The sequence below is a fragment of the Cynocephalus volans genome, chromosome 6 (assembly GCF_027409185.1).
Source record: "Cynocephalus volans isolate mCynVol1 chromosome 6, mCynVol1.pri, whole genome shotgun sequence".
Lineage (NCBI taxonomy): Eukaryota > Metazoa > Chordata > Mammalia > Dermoptera > Cynocephalidae > Cynocephalus > Cynocephalus volans.
The window spans coordinates 106,102,862-106,120,938 of record NC_084465.1 but is presented as its reverse complement, the minus strand read 5'-3'; the positions used below and the strand labels follow the sequence as shown (position 1 = coordinate 106,120,938).

The following is an 18,077-nucleotide window of genomic DNA, read 5'->3' as shown; positions in this document are numbered from 1 at the left end:
AACAAGCTCATTTAATAGAAATTTTATTTTAAAAAGTCATGCCATAGTTGGACTCATTTATTTATTGTTACATTTACAGTGCAAGATCATTATTGTAAGCCAATTCTATATACAGTTTAAGATTAGGAAAATTAACATACAAGGAAAAACATCATTCATTTTCTGGTTCTTTCTTGAATATTTTGTGCATTTCCTCTTTGACAAGAATAAATATACAGTAACATACTAGTCAACTATGAAAGGCACCACAAAAAGAAGCAAAGACATCAAATACTTTGTCTGGACACTGCCTATCAATATATATGAGGGTATTTCAAAAAGTTCATGGAAAAACAAAAGATAATAAAAATCTTTCCATGACCCTTTTTTCCCTCCTGTTAGCTGGCCAGCATGGGGATCCAAACCGTTGACCTTGGTGTTACCGGCACCACACTATAACTGAGCGAGCTAACAGGCCAGCCCTCTATGAACTTTCTGAAGACCCCATGTATGTATATCTCAAAGGAAATTAACTTAAGTAACTTTTAATCGGTCAAAGGAGGTGAGTTGCATGGCAGTCTTTTTGATGCATTTACATTAGATTTTCTTAAAATATTATTAAACAAAGAAAAAGAGGTAGTTTAAGTATGGTATACAATAACAGCAGGAAGATTTGGATCAAAAAGCAGATGCTCTAAGGGCAACAATTAAAAAGCATAGGTAAGGGAATTCTGTCTCTGGTATGGAGGAATAAGTTGCTAAGAAATCAATCTTCCCACAGATAACAACTATAAGCTCTGGAAAAATGCAAAAAACATGTATCTGAGGGCTCTGGAACAAGAACAAAAAAAAAGCAGAATTTGGAGGAGAGCAAACAGTTGGAGAAAGCAAACTGGCAGAGTGAATTTCCTGGCTTGTGTGTGTGATTTTGCCCTAAGGGGCAATGTGGTTAAAGGGGCATAAGTCAGCTAAAACTCTGACAAAAAGTCCCCTTTCTTTCTGGTGTGAGGAACCAAGGGAACAAGCATGGGTCAACCAGGGGTAATAGACAGAGAGAAAGGAATTCTAGAAGAGAGAAAATCAGAGATAGGGAACCCCAAATTTGGTATACAGATGCAGCCCAAGTCTCTGGCTGATCCTTAACCATGGATGTGGCAAAGTAAAAGCATTCTGAGCTAAGATCTGAGCCACCACCAACCATAGGCATGAAAGAGTTTATAGTTTGAGTCTAAGTTAATTGCCTGATAAAATTAAAACAAAAATAATATTCTTCTGAGGAATACAACCAAATCCAGAGTCTCCAGAAGAGAACATTCACAATGTCCAAGAAATAATCCCAAATTACCCAACATATAAAGAGCCAGGAAAACATGATCCATTCTCAGGGGAAAATGTGATTAATAGGTGCCAACACCCAAATGATGAAATTATTAGACAAAAACTTTAAATAATTTATTATAACTATGTTCAATGAGGTAAAGGAATATAGGTTCAAAATGAAATAAAAGATAGGAAATTTCAACAGAGAAACAAAAAATAAACATAATGGAAATACAGAACTGAAAAATGCAATATATTAAACAAAAGATTCACTGGATGGGCTTAATAGCAGAATAATAATGATAAAGGAAAGAGTCAGTGAGCTTGTAGATAGACAGAAATTATCTAATCTAAAGAAGAGAAAGAAAAGAAAGTAGAAAATAAATGAAGAGAGCATCAGGATCTACTGGAACAACATCAAAATGTCTCCTTACATATGGATAATTGGAGTCCAACAAGAAGGGGCAAGAGACCACAGAACAACAAAAAAGATTTGAATAATGTCTAGAAACTCCCCAAATCTGGTGAAAGACAAAAAAAATCACATATTCAAGAAGCTTCAGCCAACCCCAGCAGATATGCCTAAGTGCATCATAGTCAAAACTGCTGAAAAACCAACAATAAAAAAGAAAATCTTTAGAGTAGCCAGAGGAAAAAAACAACACATTACATCTAGGGGAAGAATTATTCAAATGACTGTAGATGTCCCATCAGAAACCATGGAGGCCAGAAGACAGTGAAACTACATCTTTAAAATGCTGAAAGAAAAACCCAGGATCCTATATTCAGTGAAAACAGCCTATATGATCAGTTAGTTAGAGCATGGTGCTAATAACACCAGGTTTGATCCCTGTACTGGCCAGCAAAAAAAGAAAAAAAAAAGAAAGAAAGAAAATAGTCTTTCTATGAATGATAGTAAAATAAAGACATTTTCAGATAAAGGAAAAATTAGAGAATTAATTGTCACCAAACCCAGCAATACAAGAAATACTGAAGGAAGTTCTTCAGGCTGAAGAGAAAGGATACCAAAAAGAAACATGGATCTTTGGGAATGAATGAAGAGTACTGAAAATGGTAAAAAAAAAAAAAAAAAAAAAAAAAAAATTACTTTTTCTCTTAACTTATTAAAATACACATGATTATTTAAGCAAAAATTATAACACCACTTTGTGGGATTTATAATTAACGCAGATGTCATATATATGCCAATTACAGCCTAAAAGGCTATGAGGATGGGAGTAAATGGATCTGTATGATTGTAAGTTCTCTTCAACCTATGTGGAATGGTACAATATGAACTCTAAGTAGACTGTGAAAAGTTAAGAATGGATATTGAAATTTCTAAAGTAACCACTAAAAAATAATGCAAAGAGATAAAAGCTAAAAAGCCAATAGAGAAATTAAAATGGAATTCTTTTTAAAAAATTCAAATAATCCAAAAGGAGGCAGAAGGGCCAGCCCATGGATCACTTGGGAGAGTGTGGTGCTGATAACACCAAGGCCATGGGTTCAGATCCCTACATAGTGATGGCCGGTTAGCTCACTTGGGAGAGCGTGGTACTGACAACACCAAGTCAAGGGTTAAGATCCCCTTACCGTTCATCTTTTTTAACAAAAAGGAAGGCAGAAAAGGGGCAAACAAAAGAACAAAACAGAGGAAACAAAAAATTTTAAAATGATAGGCCTATCCATAACAATAATGACATTAAATTGGGATAAATGCTGTAATTAGAGGTCAGAGTTATGTTATCAGAATGGATAAAAATGGAAGACCTAACTACACACTGTCTACAGGACACTCATGTTGTACATATACAAATAGGTTGAGAGTAAGTGGAAGGAAAAGGGTATATCAAGCAAACATAAGAAGAATGAGGTGATTATATTAATACCAGATAAAGTGACTTTATTTAATAGTATTATAAGAGATTATAAAAATAATAGCATTATGGGACATTTCATAATGATAAAGGGGTCAATTTATCAGAAAGACAAAACAATCATAAAAGTGTTCGCCCCTAATAACACAGCCTCAAAAAACATGACACACAAATTGATAAGATTAAAGGGAAAAATAGACAATTCTACAAAGACAGATTTTAACACCCCCCTCTCAAAAAGTGATAAGAACTATAAATAAAAAATCAGTAAAGACACAGAATATATGAAAAACACTAGTTGATATTTAGAGATGAAACCATATACTGCAGAATTCACATTCTTTTTAAGTGCACATAGTATGTTCAGCAAGATAGACCTTATGCTTGGCTATAAATCATGTTTCGGTAAATTTAAAAGGATTGAAATTATACTGAAATCTCTAACTACAACAGAATTAAGTTACAAATTAGTAACAATAAGAGACAGCAAAATCCTAACCATTTGGAAATGACACACTTTTTTTTTTTTGGACATAACACATTTCTAAATAATCCAGTGCCAAAGGAGAAATTAGAAAACGTTTCTAATTTAATGATAATGAAAAACCAACATATAATTTGTGGGACACAGCTAAAGCAGTGCTTAGAGGTTAATTTATAGCTTTAAATGTTTATATTAATAGTAGAAAAGAAAAAAAAGACCAAAATCAATGACTTGAAGAGAGACAAGTAGCTAGCTAAGTGCAAGGCCCTGTATACCCAAAGAGGAGAAAAGATCCAGCCAAAAGTAAAAACTGGGGCACAGTCAGCTTTTGAAGAGTGAAAGCCTTACTGGCTCAAAGTGTTTAAGCAAAACCCTTGATGAATCATTGGCTAACCACTAAGCAATACTTACCTAGAGACAACCTCTAGGAAGCCAGGCTTAAAAAATTTTGGAAGAATTTAGAAAAAAGAAAAAAATCAATCACATAAAGTTCTACTGAAGAAACTGGAAAAAGAAGAGCAAAGTGAACCCAAAGCAAGCAAAAGAAAGGGAATTTTTTTAAAAAGCAGAAACCAACAAAATAGACAACAGCCAATAACACAGAAGAATGAACTAAGCCAAAAGCTAGTTCTTTGAAAACATCAACAAAATTGGTAACCCCTACCTAGAGTGATCAAGGAAAAATGAGGGCACAAATTACTAATACCACGAATAAAAAGCAGTTATCATTACAGATTCTGCAAACATTAAAAGGATAATAAAAAGCTTTTACTGAAGTTTAATGTTATAAGCAGACTTTTAGCAAATTCAGTGCTGAATAATCACCTCAAAGTTGTATCCACAACTCTATTATTAATCTGTTTAACACAATCAAAAGCTGTGCTTTTAAAAGTATGATTTAATACAAGCACAAATACTTTGGACTCAGATGAAGCCATGTACCTTCCCCCATCCCAACGAATCATCCTGAACAAGCTCCTAAGGCAGCATACCAGGAATTTACACAACTGTCTGAATTTTGGCTGGCTTTACAAAATAATTGTTGCGTTTCTACCTCTTCTAAAGTGTCTCTATCAATTACTGCTTTCTAAAAATTTCTTGTAGTACTAACAGTGTACTCTAATCTCCAGCTTTCAAAATAAACAAAAAGGCTATTTTTCTCAAGCATTAATATAAAAATTACAGGCAGAGAGATAATGTCCTAGAATGTATTTAAGGACACTCAAGACAATGCCTAAATAATGAGAGCAAATTCTACTGCATTTGAAATATTGTGAGCTCTTTCCCCCATTAAACAAAACTACATTAGAAGTTTAAAAATCCTAAATATGAATGAGCTATTCAGATTTGACCATTAAAAATGATTTCTTACTTAACTACTCTGAGACAAATTCTCAAACACTGGGGATAGGTGGTCTTCTCCATGGCAGCAAGTTCCACACTGCCTGTGTACTGCCTCATTTGAGGAGCCAGAGGGGGAAGAATGCTAAACGTATGGCTTGTATTACTTATCTGAACAACTGGAAGCCACCAGGACCCTTATCTTTATAGCAGCCCCGAACAAAAAGCAATAGGAATCAAACCAAATGGCACTCAGTAGAAGGGTTTTAATAATTAGTATAATAAGGTTTCTTATAAAAAGAGAACTTTAATATTTAAGAAGTCAAAAATGGCTTTAAAAAATCTTGATTAGACTTAGTTATTACCAAAAGAAAAAGACAAGTGTCAGTTAAAAAGCAACTCCTTCAATGTAAATCAGAAATAGTTTGTGACAGAGCCAAAGAAGCCATTATGAGCTGCTATATAAATAGGCATTTAATGATTATATAATGTTACATTATTGATCTAACAGGCCCTCTGCTTCCACTGAAATGAATTAGTAATTTGTTTAGGATAACATTAATAGGATTTGCAGCACATTACCCTAGGGTCCCTCTCATCATTATGTTTTTCAATCGAACATCTGTATAAGTTTAGAAATCACAGCAAAAGACCAGAGACTTTAGATTGTATGTCACGTGTGAAAAAGGCATTTCTAAGTCACAATACCATGAATATCATTTACTCAATTCAATAAATATTTAACATTTACTTACTCATGTCAGACACTACTATTCTAAGAACTGAAAACACAGTGGTGGCCAAGAGATATGGTCCCTGCTCTAAAGGAGTTTACAGTCTATCTGTGAAAACAATGAAACAGGTGTAAAGGATCTATGCATGCACAGAGAATAGGATCCAACCCCCTACAAAGGGAGACAGAGAAAACATCCAGAGAAACTGATGTTTAAGCTAAGATGAAACTGGAAATAGGGTGTAGCAGGGCTCTGGAGGGAGGGGGATGGTTGAGTAAAAGATGGCTTCTGTCAAAGGAAACTTTGATCAAAGACACAGCATGTTCAAATTGCCAGGTATTTTGTTGAGTTATCTTTTGTGTAAGAAAAGAGATTATAGTGGAAAATTAAACTTTACTAGCAAAGTTGCACATATCAAAAGAAAACAGTCATCTCCTTAACTAAGAGAAAAAAGGTTAAAGGTCACAATTTCATCTTGGCCTATTCCTCATATTACCATTTAAACACACAGAGTGTGCCAGGCACGAGAGAGGATTCAGTGGTGAACAACACTGCCCCTCAGGGAGGCAACACAAACCAATCAATTGGATACAACAGAGTGCTTCTATGGCTATGCATGATTCTGAAATGTATCTCCCTGATTTTAGTTATTGAATAAAACACTTAGCTTAAAAGCTACTGTTTGAAGTATCTTCCCATAATCAGTAACAGAGCAATCATAACTTGACATCAAATCTGGTATAACAGAAACGTTAAAAGAAACTTTGATCCCTGTATTGGCCAGCTGCCAGAAAACAATAACCATCACCACAAAATAAAAAAATTCATAAAAGAAACTCTGAGATCCCATACACATAAACAAGGAATTATGCTTGTATTTTTAAGTAAACACTACTCACTAGTGTTTTACAGATTTCAAAGCACCTTTCCACTCTCATTTTTACTGTTCACAGCCAAGTAGGGCCAAGCAGATATTTTAATAATTACTTGCCATTCATCAAGCACTGACTGAGGAGTGCCAGAGGCTTTGCTGGGAACTTAATATCCATAATCTCATTTCATCCTCACAACAATCCTACAAAGTAACTGTCATCATCTCTCTCTCACAAATGAGGAACCTGTGGCTTACAGTAAGGTTTACATAACTTGCCCAAAGACACATGGCTGACAAACAGCGGAGCCAAAGTTAGTCCCCATATCAGTCTGACTTCAAAGCCTATGTATCTCCTTCCATATCACTGCATGGCTTCGATGCCACCCAAGTGTGACCAGCGAGGGAGCTAAAGAGTGGACACTGGGCAGAGGAGTTGGGACTGGACTGTGGGTCGGGAGTTCTAGTTCACTCTTCTTTCAACCACACTGAAGCTTCACTACAATCTTAACCTCAGAGTCCCTAGCCTCCACTAGAAGTTATATTTAGCTCTCTAATAATTTGATCCCTTTGGATTCTTTCTGAACTATCTTTCTAAGGATTATGAGGGAATGAATCACAGAAATATATCTAAGCAAAAATTAAAATATTTAACAAGCAACATCATTCATACCCTGCATCTAACACTAACTATTCTTGGTGTCATGTGCTCCTGAAGTACATTTCACATTAAATCTGCTACAAAGTAACCATAGTAAAAGTTCAAAACTATGCCAAGCTTTATATATATATAATCTCATGTAATCCTCACAATAACCCTAACAAGTCCATAGTATCACCCTCAGTTTATGGAGATAAACAAAAACTTATCAAGGTTAAGTAATGTGACCAAGGTCACACAACTATAAGTGGTGTGGCAGTATTCCAAGAGTCTAAGCTTTTAACCTCTACAACACAGCCTGTATTTCTGCAATGGTCAGATAGTTAAACAAAAATACCAAAATATTCTGATCTGAATTTGTATGTTTGTAGAAGTTTTCATACATAATTATTTAATAGTTACCATTATGAATAGTTTTCATTCATAATTATTCAACAGTTATCAGAATTATATAGTTTTAGTTAGTGTGTGGCTCTTTGTTAAATAAAAAAAATTAGACAAATCACTTAAAATTTTCACACCTTTTACATTACTAAGCACCAGGGTACCTAAAATCTATTCGATTATGGAGCTTAACAATACATATTTTCTTTGATAACTTTTCATTTTAAGAGAATAGAACATTTAGTGGTGGCTAATATCAAAATTATTTAAGGTCCAACAAGAGATGTGATGCTCCATCTTCTTCGGACCCCATTTTAGTAGCAAATAAAGTATCACTCAATTTATTTGTCTGTAAAACAGGTATTAGAAACAATTTAATGGAGTGAATAAACCAGAAAGACTTATAAATAAATGGGACAAGTACACAGGTTAACAGGTCAATGTAGATATCACTTTTTTTTTTTTTTTTTGTCTTTTTGTGACTGGTAAGGGGATCGCAACCCTTGGCTTGGTGTCGCCCGCACTGCACTCAGCCAGTGAGCGCACTGGCCATCCCTATATAGGATCCAAACCCGCGGCGGGAGTGCCGCTGCGCTCCCAAGCACTGCACTCTCCTGAGTGCGCCACAGGGCCGGCCCTAGATATCACTTTTTGGTGTTCCCCATTCCTCTCAACTTACTACTTCCAATTCTCAAAGTAAATCTGCAACTCATTTTAGAAAAAGCACCATGGGAAAGGAACAGAACAGAGGCAAGTGAAATCTTAACAAATCAAAAAATTTGTCTTATTTTCACATGTATACATGATATTTACTAATTATTTTCTTTATTTTAGAGACAAGCTCAAAAACAAACCAGGCAGCAATGCTTGTGTATAAGCTGACTGAACCCCAGCTTTTAAATTGAGGGGGCAGAAGGGAGGGCAAGCTCCCACTCCATTTAACACAAAAAACAGATGTCCAAAACACTTACCAATTTGTACTTGTTCAGGCTGGCTGAGAGAAACAAATGCTGATGTGTCATCAATCCAGGATATCTGAATGTTACCTGTAATATCGAATCAAATGTAAAGTAAACATTTCACCATTTAGACAGCCATCAGATTTAACTATATATCTGACATATTTCGGTAAAGGCTACAATTTAAAGAAAGATGAGGTACTGGTTAAAACTTGATCAAAATCTTAGCACTACAGAATTAGCCTGCTTAAAACTTAAATCTACCATAGCAGTTATTTATGTTAAAACTTCAAGAGACGAGACAAACCAGAGGCAAAAAGAAGCTATTAGAAATTAGGTTTTTTGGGGGTTTTTTTCCTCCTGACCAGTAAAGGGATAGCAACCCTCGGCACAGTGTTGTCTGCACCACGCTCAGCCAGTGAGCGCACCGGCCATCCCTATATAGGATCCGAACCCACAGCCTCGGTGCTACCAGCGCCGCACTCTCCCGAGTGAGCCACAGGGCTGGCCCTAGAAATTAGTTTTAACACAAAATTAAGATCCTTCCAGATTAAATCCTGCGATGTGTCATCATTCAGTCTGCTGTGGACTGACTGTCCTGCCAAACTGATTGAAGCTTAAATTGTGTCCCCAAAGTTCCAAGTACTGGAAATTTGGCTCCCACTGTGACAGTGTTGAGAGAATGGGAAATCCTATTATGATAACTGAGAGGTGGAGCCTTGAAGAGGTGATTAAGTTGATGGTTTAATGGTGGTCGTGGGCTTTAAAAGAATAGCCCATGAGAGTCTCTTTCTCTTTCTGCTCCGTCATTTTCTGCCCTGTGACAACCCTGCATTGCTGTAAAGCCACCACCAAAGACCCTCACCAATGGATTTGACTTCCCAGCCTCAGAAACTGTAAGCAGTAAATTTTGTTTTCTTATAAATCACCCAGTTCCAAGTATTTTGTTATAAGCAATAGAAACAGACAAATACACAGATCAATCTCATACCAGGGTTGGAGACTTTTTTTTTTTTTTTTAAAGATGACCGGTAAGGGGATCTTAACCCTTGACTTGGTGTTGTCAGCACCATGCTCAGCCAGTGAGCTAACTGGCCATCCCTACATAGGATCCGAACCCGGAGCCTTGGTGTTCTCAGCACCACACTCTCCCAAGTGAGCCTCGGGTCAGCCCTGAGACTTTTTTTCCTATTAATATCACTAACAAAAATCAGGGACCACATAAGTTCAAAATAGTACTATTTCCTTCTCTCTCTTTTTTTGGCAGCTGGCCAGTAAGGGGATCTGAACCCTTGACCTTGGTGTTACCAACACCATGCTCTAACCAACTGAGCTAACCAGCCAGTCCTGGAAATACAAGTATTTCTTTTTAGAAATAGAAACGTTAAAAATTAAGAATGGGGAACATGGAAAACGAGTCAATAAATGTAACAAATAATAAGAAAAATTCAATGTTGATATCAAGGTCAAGTTAAGAGCACAGGCAGCAGAATGGAGGACAAGGAAAAGAAGGAGTGAGGGAGAAAAACCAAGACAGACTAATAAAGGGAAATAAAACAGAGAGGAGCAAAAAGCAGTACACTGAAACAAATGGTACTCACATACAGAGAGTCAGATACTCAGTAAAGGCTAAACACAGACAGAATGGAATGGAGGAGCCCGCTGAGGAGATAGGAGGAGCAAAGCAGGGCATAGGAAATTGGAGAAATGGAAGGGAAAAGCAGAGAACTAATTATTCTGCTACCACTCTTCCTGAAAAAATACAGAAGACTAGATTTTACAAAGTGGGTAAACATCACTGGAATTTATCAATAAAAAAATGTTTTCATTCCTACTAAAATTTTCATAGCTAGAAAATTTTGAAGTCTGCCTTGTTTCATTACGAAAGAAAAAAAGCCACCACCCCTCACTTCCAGTTGCACAGTAAGGCAACCTACTAATGTCCCCAATTACAAGTCACTTACAATTATTTGGTTACCTCTCCACACTGTGTGAGTGTGTTGCCTTTTAGAGAAATAATAATAGCCAATACCTATTGAGTATTACTATATGCCACAGGCTGTTTTAAATGCCTTCCATGGATTAGCTCATTCAATCCTTGTGACATACCAATGAAACAGGCACCTTTATTAATATTATCTCTGATGAGAAAAACAAAGGTACAGAGAAAGTACCTGCCCAAGGTCACACAGTTAACTTTTTTAAAAAATTAAACTGAAAAAAGTTCTACTTGGAGCATTTTACTTAATTTAGCTAATTAAAGTTTGACTACACAGGGATAAGAACTTAACAAGATAAGAAACAGGAACAACAAAAGATTTCAAAAGAAATGAGCCTTGAAATTCAACTGCATTTCTGTATCTGCATTTAAATTAAAAAGGACTAGAATTTCAGAAGGCATTTAGACTATCTGCAAAGAATAGAATAACTTTCCAGTAGTCTACCTGCTTTCACATACTTTTCTAAAAACTAGGGTGCAAAGCTTTGTATTTATAAAGATAATACATGCTTATTTTAGAAAATACAGAACAGAATAGAGGAAGAAAAGAAAATCCTATCTTAAAACATTCATTGGTAATACCATGATACTTTTCAGACTGATCTCTATAAGTAGGTTTTAAAAATAGTGTTAGTTACACAGGAATCCTACTTTGTATCTGCTTTTTATTCTAAATGTTAAAATATAAACACTTTAACCACCTTTTAATAAACTCTTCAAATATTTTTTAAATGGTGACATACTAGTCCCTTCAGGAAACACATAAACATTTACTAAACATTCTTACTACTGGACATTTAGAATTCTCCTGCCTTCACTTTATCCAGGAATTTCCAAACAGAACAGCTTAAATACTTCTAAAATAAAGAGGCACTGCTGCAGGCTTATAGTCAGAAAGGTCTTTATAAACCCTAATCAGAAGTCTGCTCAAATTAATCTAATCACGACTTGATAAAGAGGAAAGATAATCAACCTACCTCATTTGTATCACATATCTTAGTCTGCTCAAACATCTGTGTTTGTTGCTTTGATTATTCAATCTCAAGCAGAGACCGCCTGCCCTATGAAACAATCTCTCTGAATTTAATCTTGAAAATGATTTACTCTCAGCCTAAGCTTATTTTCCCTAGTCAGTAGTAAGGGGAGTCACAGTAATGGTATCTTACTTTCACATGGGTTCATAGCACTCTATTTTGTGAAGCTATTAAAAGTTCCTCAGATCATATAAGCATAAAGATAGCAGTATATTAAACCAAAAAATTCCATGAGTGAAATTAAAACCTTCCATATTAACATTCTTTTATGCACAAACTGAAGCTAGCTGGCTACCTTTGACCACCTTCGCCAAAAGAATAGCAAAACCCTGAAAAGTACATTTGCAGTTGCAATTTACTTACCAAAGGCACTGAAAAGCTGGTAAAGATCGCTGGTTTTCCATTCTTTGGGGAATGTCACATGGAGAACATGATCACGTTTAGGTTGCACTACAAGACAAATTTTTGACATATTGTTGATAGTTGGAAAGTAATCAAGTAAATCAGTATTCTTTGATGAAACTAAGCTGAAGCTACTTGGGGAATTGTTATAAATACCTTTCAAAGAACTCCTAAAAGTATTCTTAAGATTGTTAGGGTTCTGCCATTGTAACCTAGACCCCAGGTCCTGAAACTTTATAGAACCCACAACAATTTGAACCCTAGCAATTCTATACAGAAACATCTTCTCTTCTCATGCAATTCCTGTGCAAATTATTTAAAGGGAAGGAAAAAAGGCTGCTCTGTTCAAGAAGTTTCACTAAACATTTAACTTTTCTCCTTTGAATCTGTCTACATGTTTATTTAGTTTTCTTTTTCTTAAATACACTGTCCAAATTATGTGTGTGTCTCTCTCTTTTTTGGCAGCTGACAGTACGAGGATTCAAACACTTGGTGTTACATACAACACTGCACTCTAACCAACTGAGCTAACACTGTCCATATTCAATGGACTAATTGTTTTAAAGCAGAGGTGGTCCTGAGTCACAATCTTGTGTTCTAATCCCAGACTCATCACTTACCTGTACAACTCTAAGAAAGAGATCGATCAACTCTAACCACTCTTGGCTATAAGTTGGGAATGGCAATATTTAGCTTACCAAATTTTTGTAAGAATGACAGACTAAAATATAAGTATAATGTGGAGCACAACATAATAGTATGCCCTCAAATTATCATTGTAACAATTATTATCACCAAGTATAGCTCACCCATTTCTACATGCCAATGACGTGTATTAAGGCAAATAAACCAAGGCCAGTGGTGCTAATAACACCAAGGTTACAGGTTCAGATCCCCCTACTGGTCGCCAGCTGCCAAAAATAAATAAATAAATAAACCAAGGCTAGAAAAGACCAATAGAATTGAAGAGTGAAGCAGAAAAAAGAAGAAGCAACTATCTTCCAAACAGATTGGCCTTCTGAGGCTTTTAATGGGGGTAAAAACAAAAAAAAAATCAACCTACTAAACTTATATATATACATATTCAAGTAACCAGAAAACAGAAATTTTACCAAGTTACTGAAATAGCTAGCATATCTTAAAATCTATTATAAATATTTATAGGAAATGATAAAATTAGAGTTCTGAGTGAAAATAAAATAATGAAGAAAAATCTATTTTTTAAAAAAGTTCAACTCATGCATAAACTGGAAAATGTAAGAGATGACTAATGAAGGCCCGAGGGTCCCAATAACATAAGCATACTATTCATATCAACCACAAAAATCACTGCCCACTTTTACGTGAAAAAAGTTCTTTCTTACTTTTCCTGTTATCCCTTCCAGACTACACACTTAAATGTGCAGATGCAATGAGAAAATAAAAATTTACTTACAGTCTGGTCCTTCCAGGTTTAGATAGGGGATATCCATGACCCTCATAAGAAATAATCTACAAAAAGAAAAACAAGTAATGGACGAATTTCTTTTTTAAAAAAAAGAAAAGATGCCTTTCTTTTAAGGCATTCATTAAATTTTCTAGTAGAATTCCTTGATTATATTACTATATTTCTAAAATGATTTTTAAATACTTTTCTCTTGTGCTAAATATTTATCATAATAGAGGGGGAAAAAAAACTGTGGTATCCCCAACAGCTATAACAGTTCCTGGCACTCAGTAGCTGCTCAATAAATATTAGCTAAATAAATGAAATTCGTAATCAAAGAGTCAAAAGAAAGTCCTATGCAGAGCTATCTTGTTAGCCCATGGAAACCGAGCTAAAAAAAATATTAACCATCTTAACTACTTATGAACAAGTGTTCCTATAAATTATAAAGATAAACCATATGACTGGTGTTTTATGAGATGAGAATGACAACATAGGTTTCTTTTTCTTAATGAAATGCAGACATTGGATGAATGCTAATCTCTTTGGGTGAACTGCACAGTCTGAAATAAGTGACTGTCTCTAAAGTCCATATCATTATTATCATTTAAAACATACTAAAAGCACAAAGCAAAACAATGTTGGTAAAGAAAACTATCACACTAATGTAAACCATAGTAATCATTTTTTGTACATCTTCCAAAATAAATACAAAGGTACTTAAAAAAGAGTACTTGTAAATTACAACTCTCCATAATATCATTCAATTTTCTTTTATTTACACAATTATGGGCAAAATATCAGGCATTCTGTTGTTTGTAAGAAGATTTTAATGAGTTTTACTTAGATAACAATATATTGTGCATTTCTGGTAGAGACTACATTATACAGTAAATTAAAAAGGCAATCCAAATGCCCAACAAGCCATTAGTTTGGCTTCACTGACCTGCAATTAAGGCACATTATTACCCAGCATTCAAAAGCCAAGTGTAGCAAGATCTAGTTTACAAATGGAACCATCAGCATAAACAACACTGTTCTGTTTAAGTCAGAAAAAAACAAAGTCATGGTACTCTGTGGTTTGAGAACTTGTTATTTGGCCTACAATTTAATGAACCAAATCTTACGGCTAATAAACCAAATTTATTTTTAGTTCACTAATTTATGCTCAAGTATACTATTCTGGTTTTGTAAGCTGTTTTACCCAATTTAATCAATACAACATGCAATGCCAGAAGACAGTAAGAGACATAAAGCACCTAGCACAGTAGGCTCTCAGTGGTGAGGGCAGCTATTATTATTAATGCCAACCAGAATCTGGAAAACTTATTCCTGGGTTAGAAGGCTCAATATTGTTATGCTTCATATAGTTTTCAATTCTCCATTTAGTAAGTGTAGAGATAATCTCTAAATTCTAAAAATCAAATTTTAAAAATACTTAATTTAAAAGTTAATGAAATAAAAAGTTAGTGAAAGAGGGGACTATTTTGCTCTGCTGCTGAAACCAGGTCAAGATGGTGGAAGAGGAGAGCTGCCTGCTGCTTTTCCGCCACCAGTAGAAGCAGGCTGAGGCCCGCGCCAGATGCAGCTGTAGCAGAATCGGCGCAAAGGAACAGCTTCGAAAGGGTGTCTTTACCCTGCTGAGAACCGGGAATCGTCCCCCAACCCGCGCGGGCGACCCGCCGGTGCGCCACGGCCCGCGTCCCAGCCGCAGCTGCAGACGTAGAAACATGGAGGCCTGAGCCGGGGTGTGTTACCCCGGGCTGCCACGGTGACTGCGGCTTCTGACACCCCCGCCCCCACCCGCCGTCCCTGGAGCTAGAAGCGAATCAACCAGCAGCCGAGACAGGGAGACGTCCAGCGGGAGAGGCAGAAGCTCTGCAGAGACCACACGCCCTGCAGGCTGCCACTGCCTGATCCAACAGGTACGCTTCACCGCTGCCACCCGGCTTCATTCCCAGCCCAGCCCAGTGCACACAGAGCGGGGAGTCGTCCAGCAGGAACTCCAGCGGGTCCACGCTGCTGCCGTGTAATCCAGCAGCAGGTAGGCTTCACCGCTGCCACCTGGCTCCATCCCAAGCCCGGCCTAGTGCGCACAGAGCAGGGAGACATCCTGCAGGGGAAGGGGAAGCTCTGCAGAGACCACACGCTCTGCGGTGCCTCGGTGCATCCCAGCAGCCCGGGCCAGAGCGCAGGGAACAGGGAGTCACTGAGGTAGCCATACCAAACTGGCAACCACAGCAACATCTTAGTCAGTCAATAGTGTCAAACCTGTGGACTATGAAACCCCCTGCCACAATGAATAAACATCAAAGAAAAGATACCAGAAATACAAAAAATCAAGAAAGTACACCACCAAAAGATAATAAATCTCAAGCTCTAGATCCTATAGAACAAGAAGCCCTTGAAATGACTGACAAGGAATTTCGAGTGATAATTCTAAGGAAACTGAATGAGATAACAAGAAAACTCAGCTAGACATCATGATGAAACGAGGAAAAGTATACAGGACCTGAAAGAGGAAATGTACAAGGAAATCAATGACCTGAAAAAAAATGTAGCAGAAATTGCCAAACTGAAGAAGTTATTCAGTGAAATAAAAAACACAACAGAGAGTTTAACCAACAGGCTTGTGGAAGTTGAAGAGAGAACCTCTGAACTTGAAGATGGGCTGTTTGAAATAACACAAGCAGACAAAAAAAGAGAAAAAAGAATCAAAGGCATTGAAGAAAATCTGAGAGAGATAGCAGACAACCTTAAGTGCTCAAATATCCAACTCATGGGTATTCCAGAAGGGGAGGAAAAAGGAGATTGCATTGAAAACATATTCAACAAAATAGTGGCAGAAAACTTCCCAGGTATAGGAAAAATCACAGATCTTCAGATCCAGGAAGCTCAACGATCTCCAAACGTATTCAACCCAAAAAGGTCTTCTCCAAGACATGTTATAGTCAAACTGGCAAACCTCAAAGACAAAGAGAGAATATTAAAAGCTGCAAGAGAGAAGTGTCAAATCACCTATAAGGGAGCCCCAATCAGGCTAATATCAGACTTTTCATCACAAACCCTAAAAGCCAGAAAGGAATGGGATGATATATTCAAAATACTAAAAGACAGAGATTGTCAGCCAAGAATACTCTACCCTGCAAGGCTATCCTTCCGAAATGAAGGGCAAATAGTATATTTCTCAGAGAAACAAAAACTGCGGGAGTTCACTACCACACGACCACCCTTACAAGAAATTCTCAAGGGAGTATTGAGTTTGGTTCCTGAAAAATAACTACCACTGCCATAAAAACCCAAGAAAAATCTAAACCCACTAGTATAATAAAAATGTCATTCATGAAGAGAAAACAAACAAACAAAAATGCTATCTACAACCTAAGGAACCAACAAACACAGAAACCAAACAGTAAATCAGAAAGCAAGGAACAAAAGACACCTAAGACAACCAAACAACCAATAAAATGCTAGGAATAAATCAACACTTTTCAATAACAACTCTTAATGTAAAAGGCTTAAATTCCCCAATCAAAAGACACAGACTGCCTGACTGGATCAAAAAGGAGGACCCAACTATATGCTGCCTTCAAGAGACCCACCTCACCCATAAAGACTCACATAGACTAAGAGTGAAAGGATGGAAAAAGATTTACCATGCAAACAGAAAAGAAAAACGAGCTGGAGTAGCTATTCTTATATCTGACAAAGTAGACTTTAAACTAAAAACCATAAAAAGAGACAATGAGGGACACTACTTAATGATAAAAGGACTGATCCATCAAGAAGACATAACAATCATAAATATGTACGCACCCAATGTTGGAGCAGCCAGATGTATAAAACAAACTCTATTAGACCTAAAGAAGGAAATAGACACTAAACCATAATAGCAGGGGACCTGAACACCCCACTGTCAATATTGGACAGATCATCTAGGCAAAGAATCAGCAGAGAAACACAAGATCTAAACAATACTCTAGACCAATTGGAATTGGCAGTTATCTACAGAACATTCCATCCAACAACCTCTGAATATTCATTCTTCTCATCAGCACATGGATCATTCTCCAGGATAGATCACATATTAGGTCATAAATCAAGTCTCAACAAATTAAAAAAAATTGGAATTATCCCATGTATTTTCTCAGACCATAATGGATTAAAACTAGAAATCAATAACAAACAAAACTCTGGAAACTATACAAACACATGGAAATTAAACATCATTCTACTTAATGACATATGGGTCCAAGAAGAAATCAAGCAGGAAATCAAAAAATTTATTGAAACTAATGAAAATAATGATACATCATACCAAAACCTGTGGAATACTGCAAAAGCAGTATTAAGGGGGAAATTTATTGCATTAAATGCTCACCTCAGAAGAATGGAAAGATGGCAAGCGAACAACCTAACATTTCATCTTAAAGAACTAGAAAAACAAGAACAATCCAAACCTAAAGTTAGCAAACGGAAAGAAATCATTAAGATCAGAGCAGAACTTAATGAAATTGAAACCCAAAAACAATTCAAAAGATCAATGAATCAAAAAGTTGGTTTTATGAAAAGATAAATAAAATTGACAAACCATTAGCATGGC

At 36.4% G+C, this 18,077-nt stretch overlaps 1 protein-coding gene and 1 non-coding gene across 4 annotated transcripts in view; both read right to left on the bottom strand.

Annotated features, from left to right (window-relative positions):
* The window catches only part of PARN (poly(A)-specific ribonuclease), a 174,901-nt gene that overhangs the window by 106,110 nt on the left and 50,714 nt on the right, over positions 1–18,077 (bottom strand). For all 3 annotated transcript variants that reach the window (XM_063099351.1, XM_063099354.1, XM_063099353.1), the window contains 3 exons: positions 13,484–13,539; positions 12,010–12,096; positions 8,626–8,700 (listed from right to left, as the gene is read on the bottom strand). In XM_063099351.1, coding sequence (XP_062955421.1) covers positions 8,626–8,700; positions 12,010–12,096; positions 13,484–13,539 — 218 coding nt within the window. The remainder of the gene's footprint in view (positions 1–8,625; positions 8,701–12,009; positions 12,097–13,483; positions 13,540–18,077) is intronic.
* On the bottom strand, positions 9,882–9,956 carry TRNAT-GGU (transfer RNA threonine (anticodon GGU)). The gene has a single exon. It is a non-coding gene; the product is annotated as a tRNA-Thr (tRNA).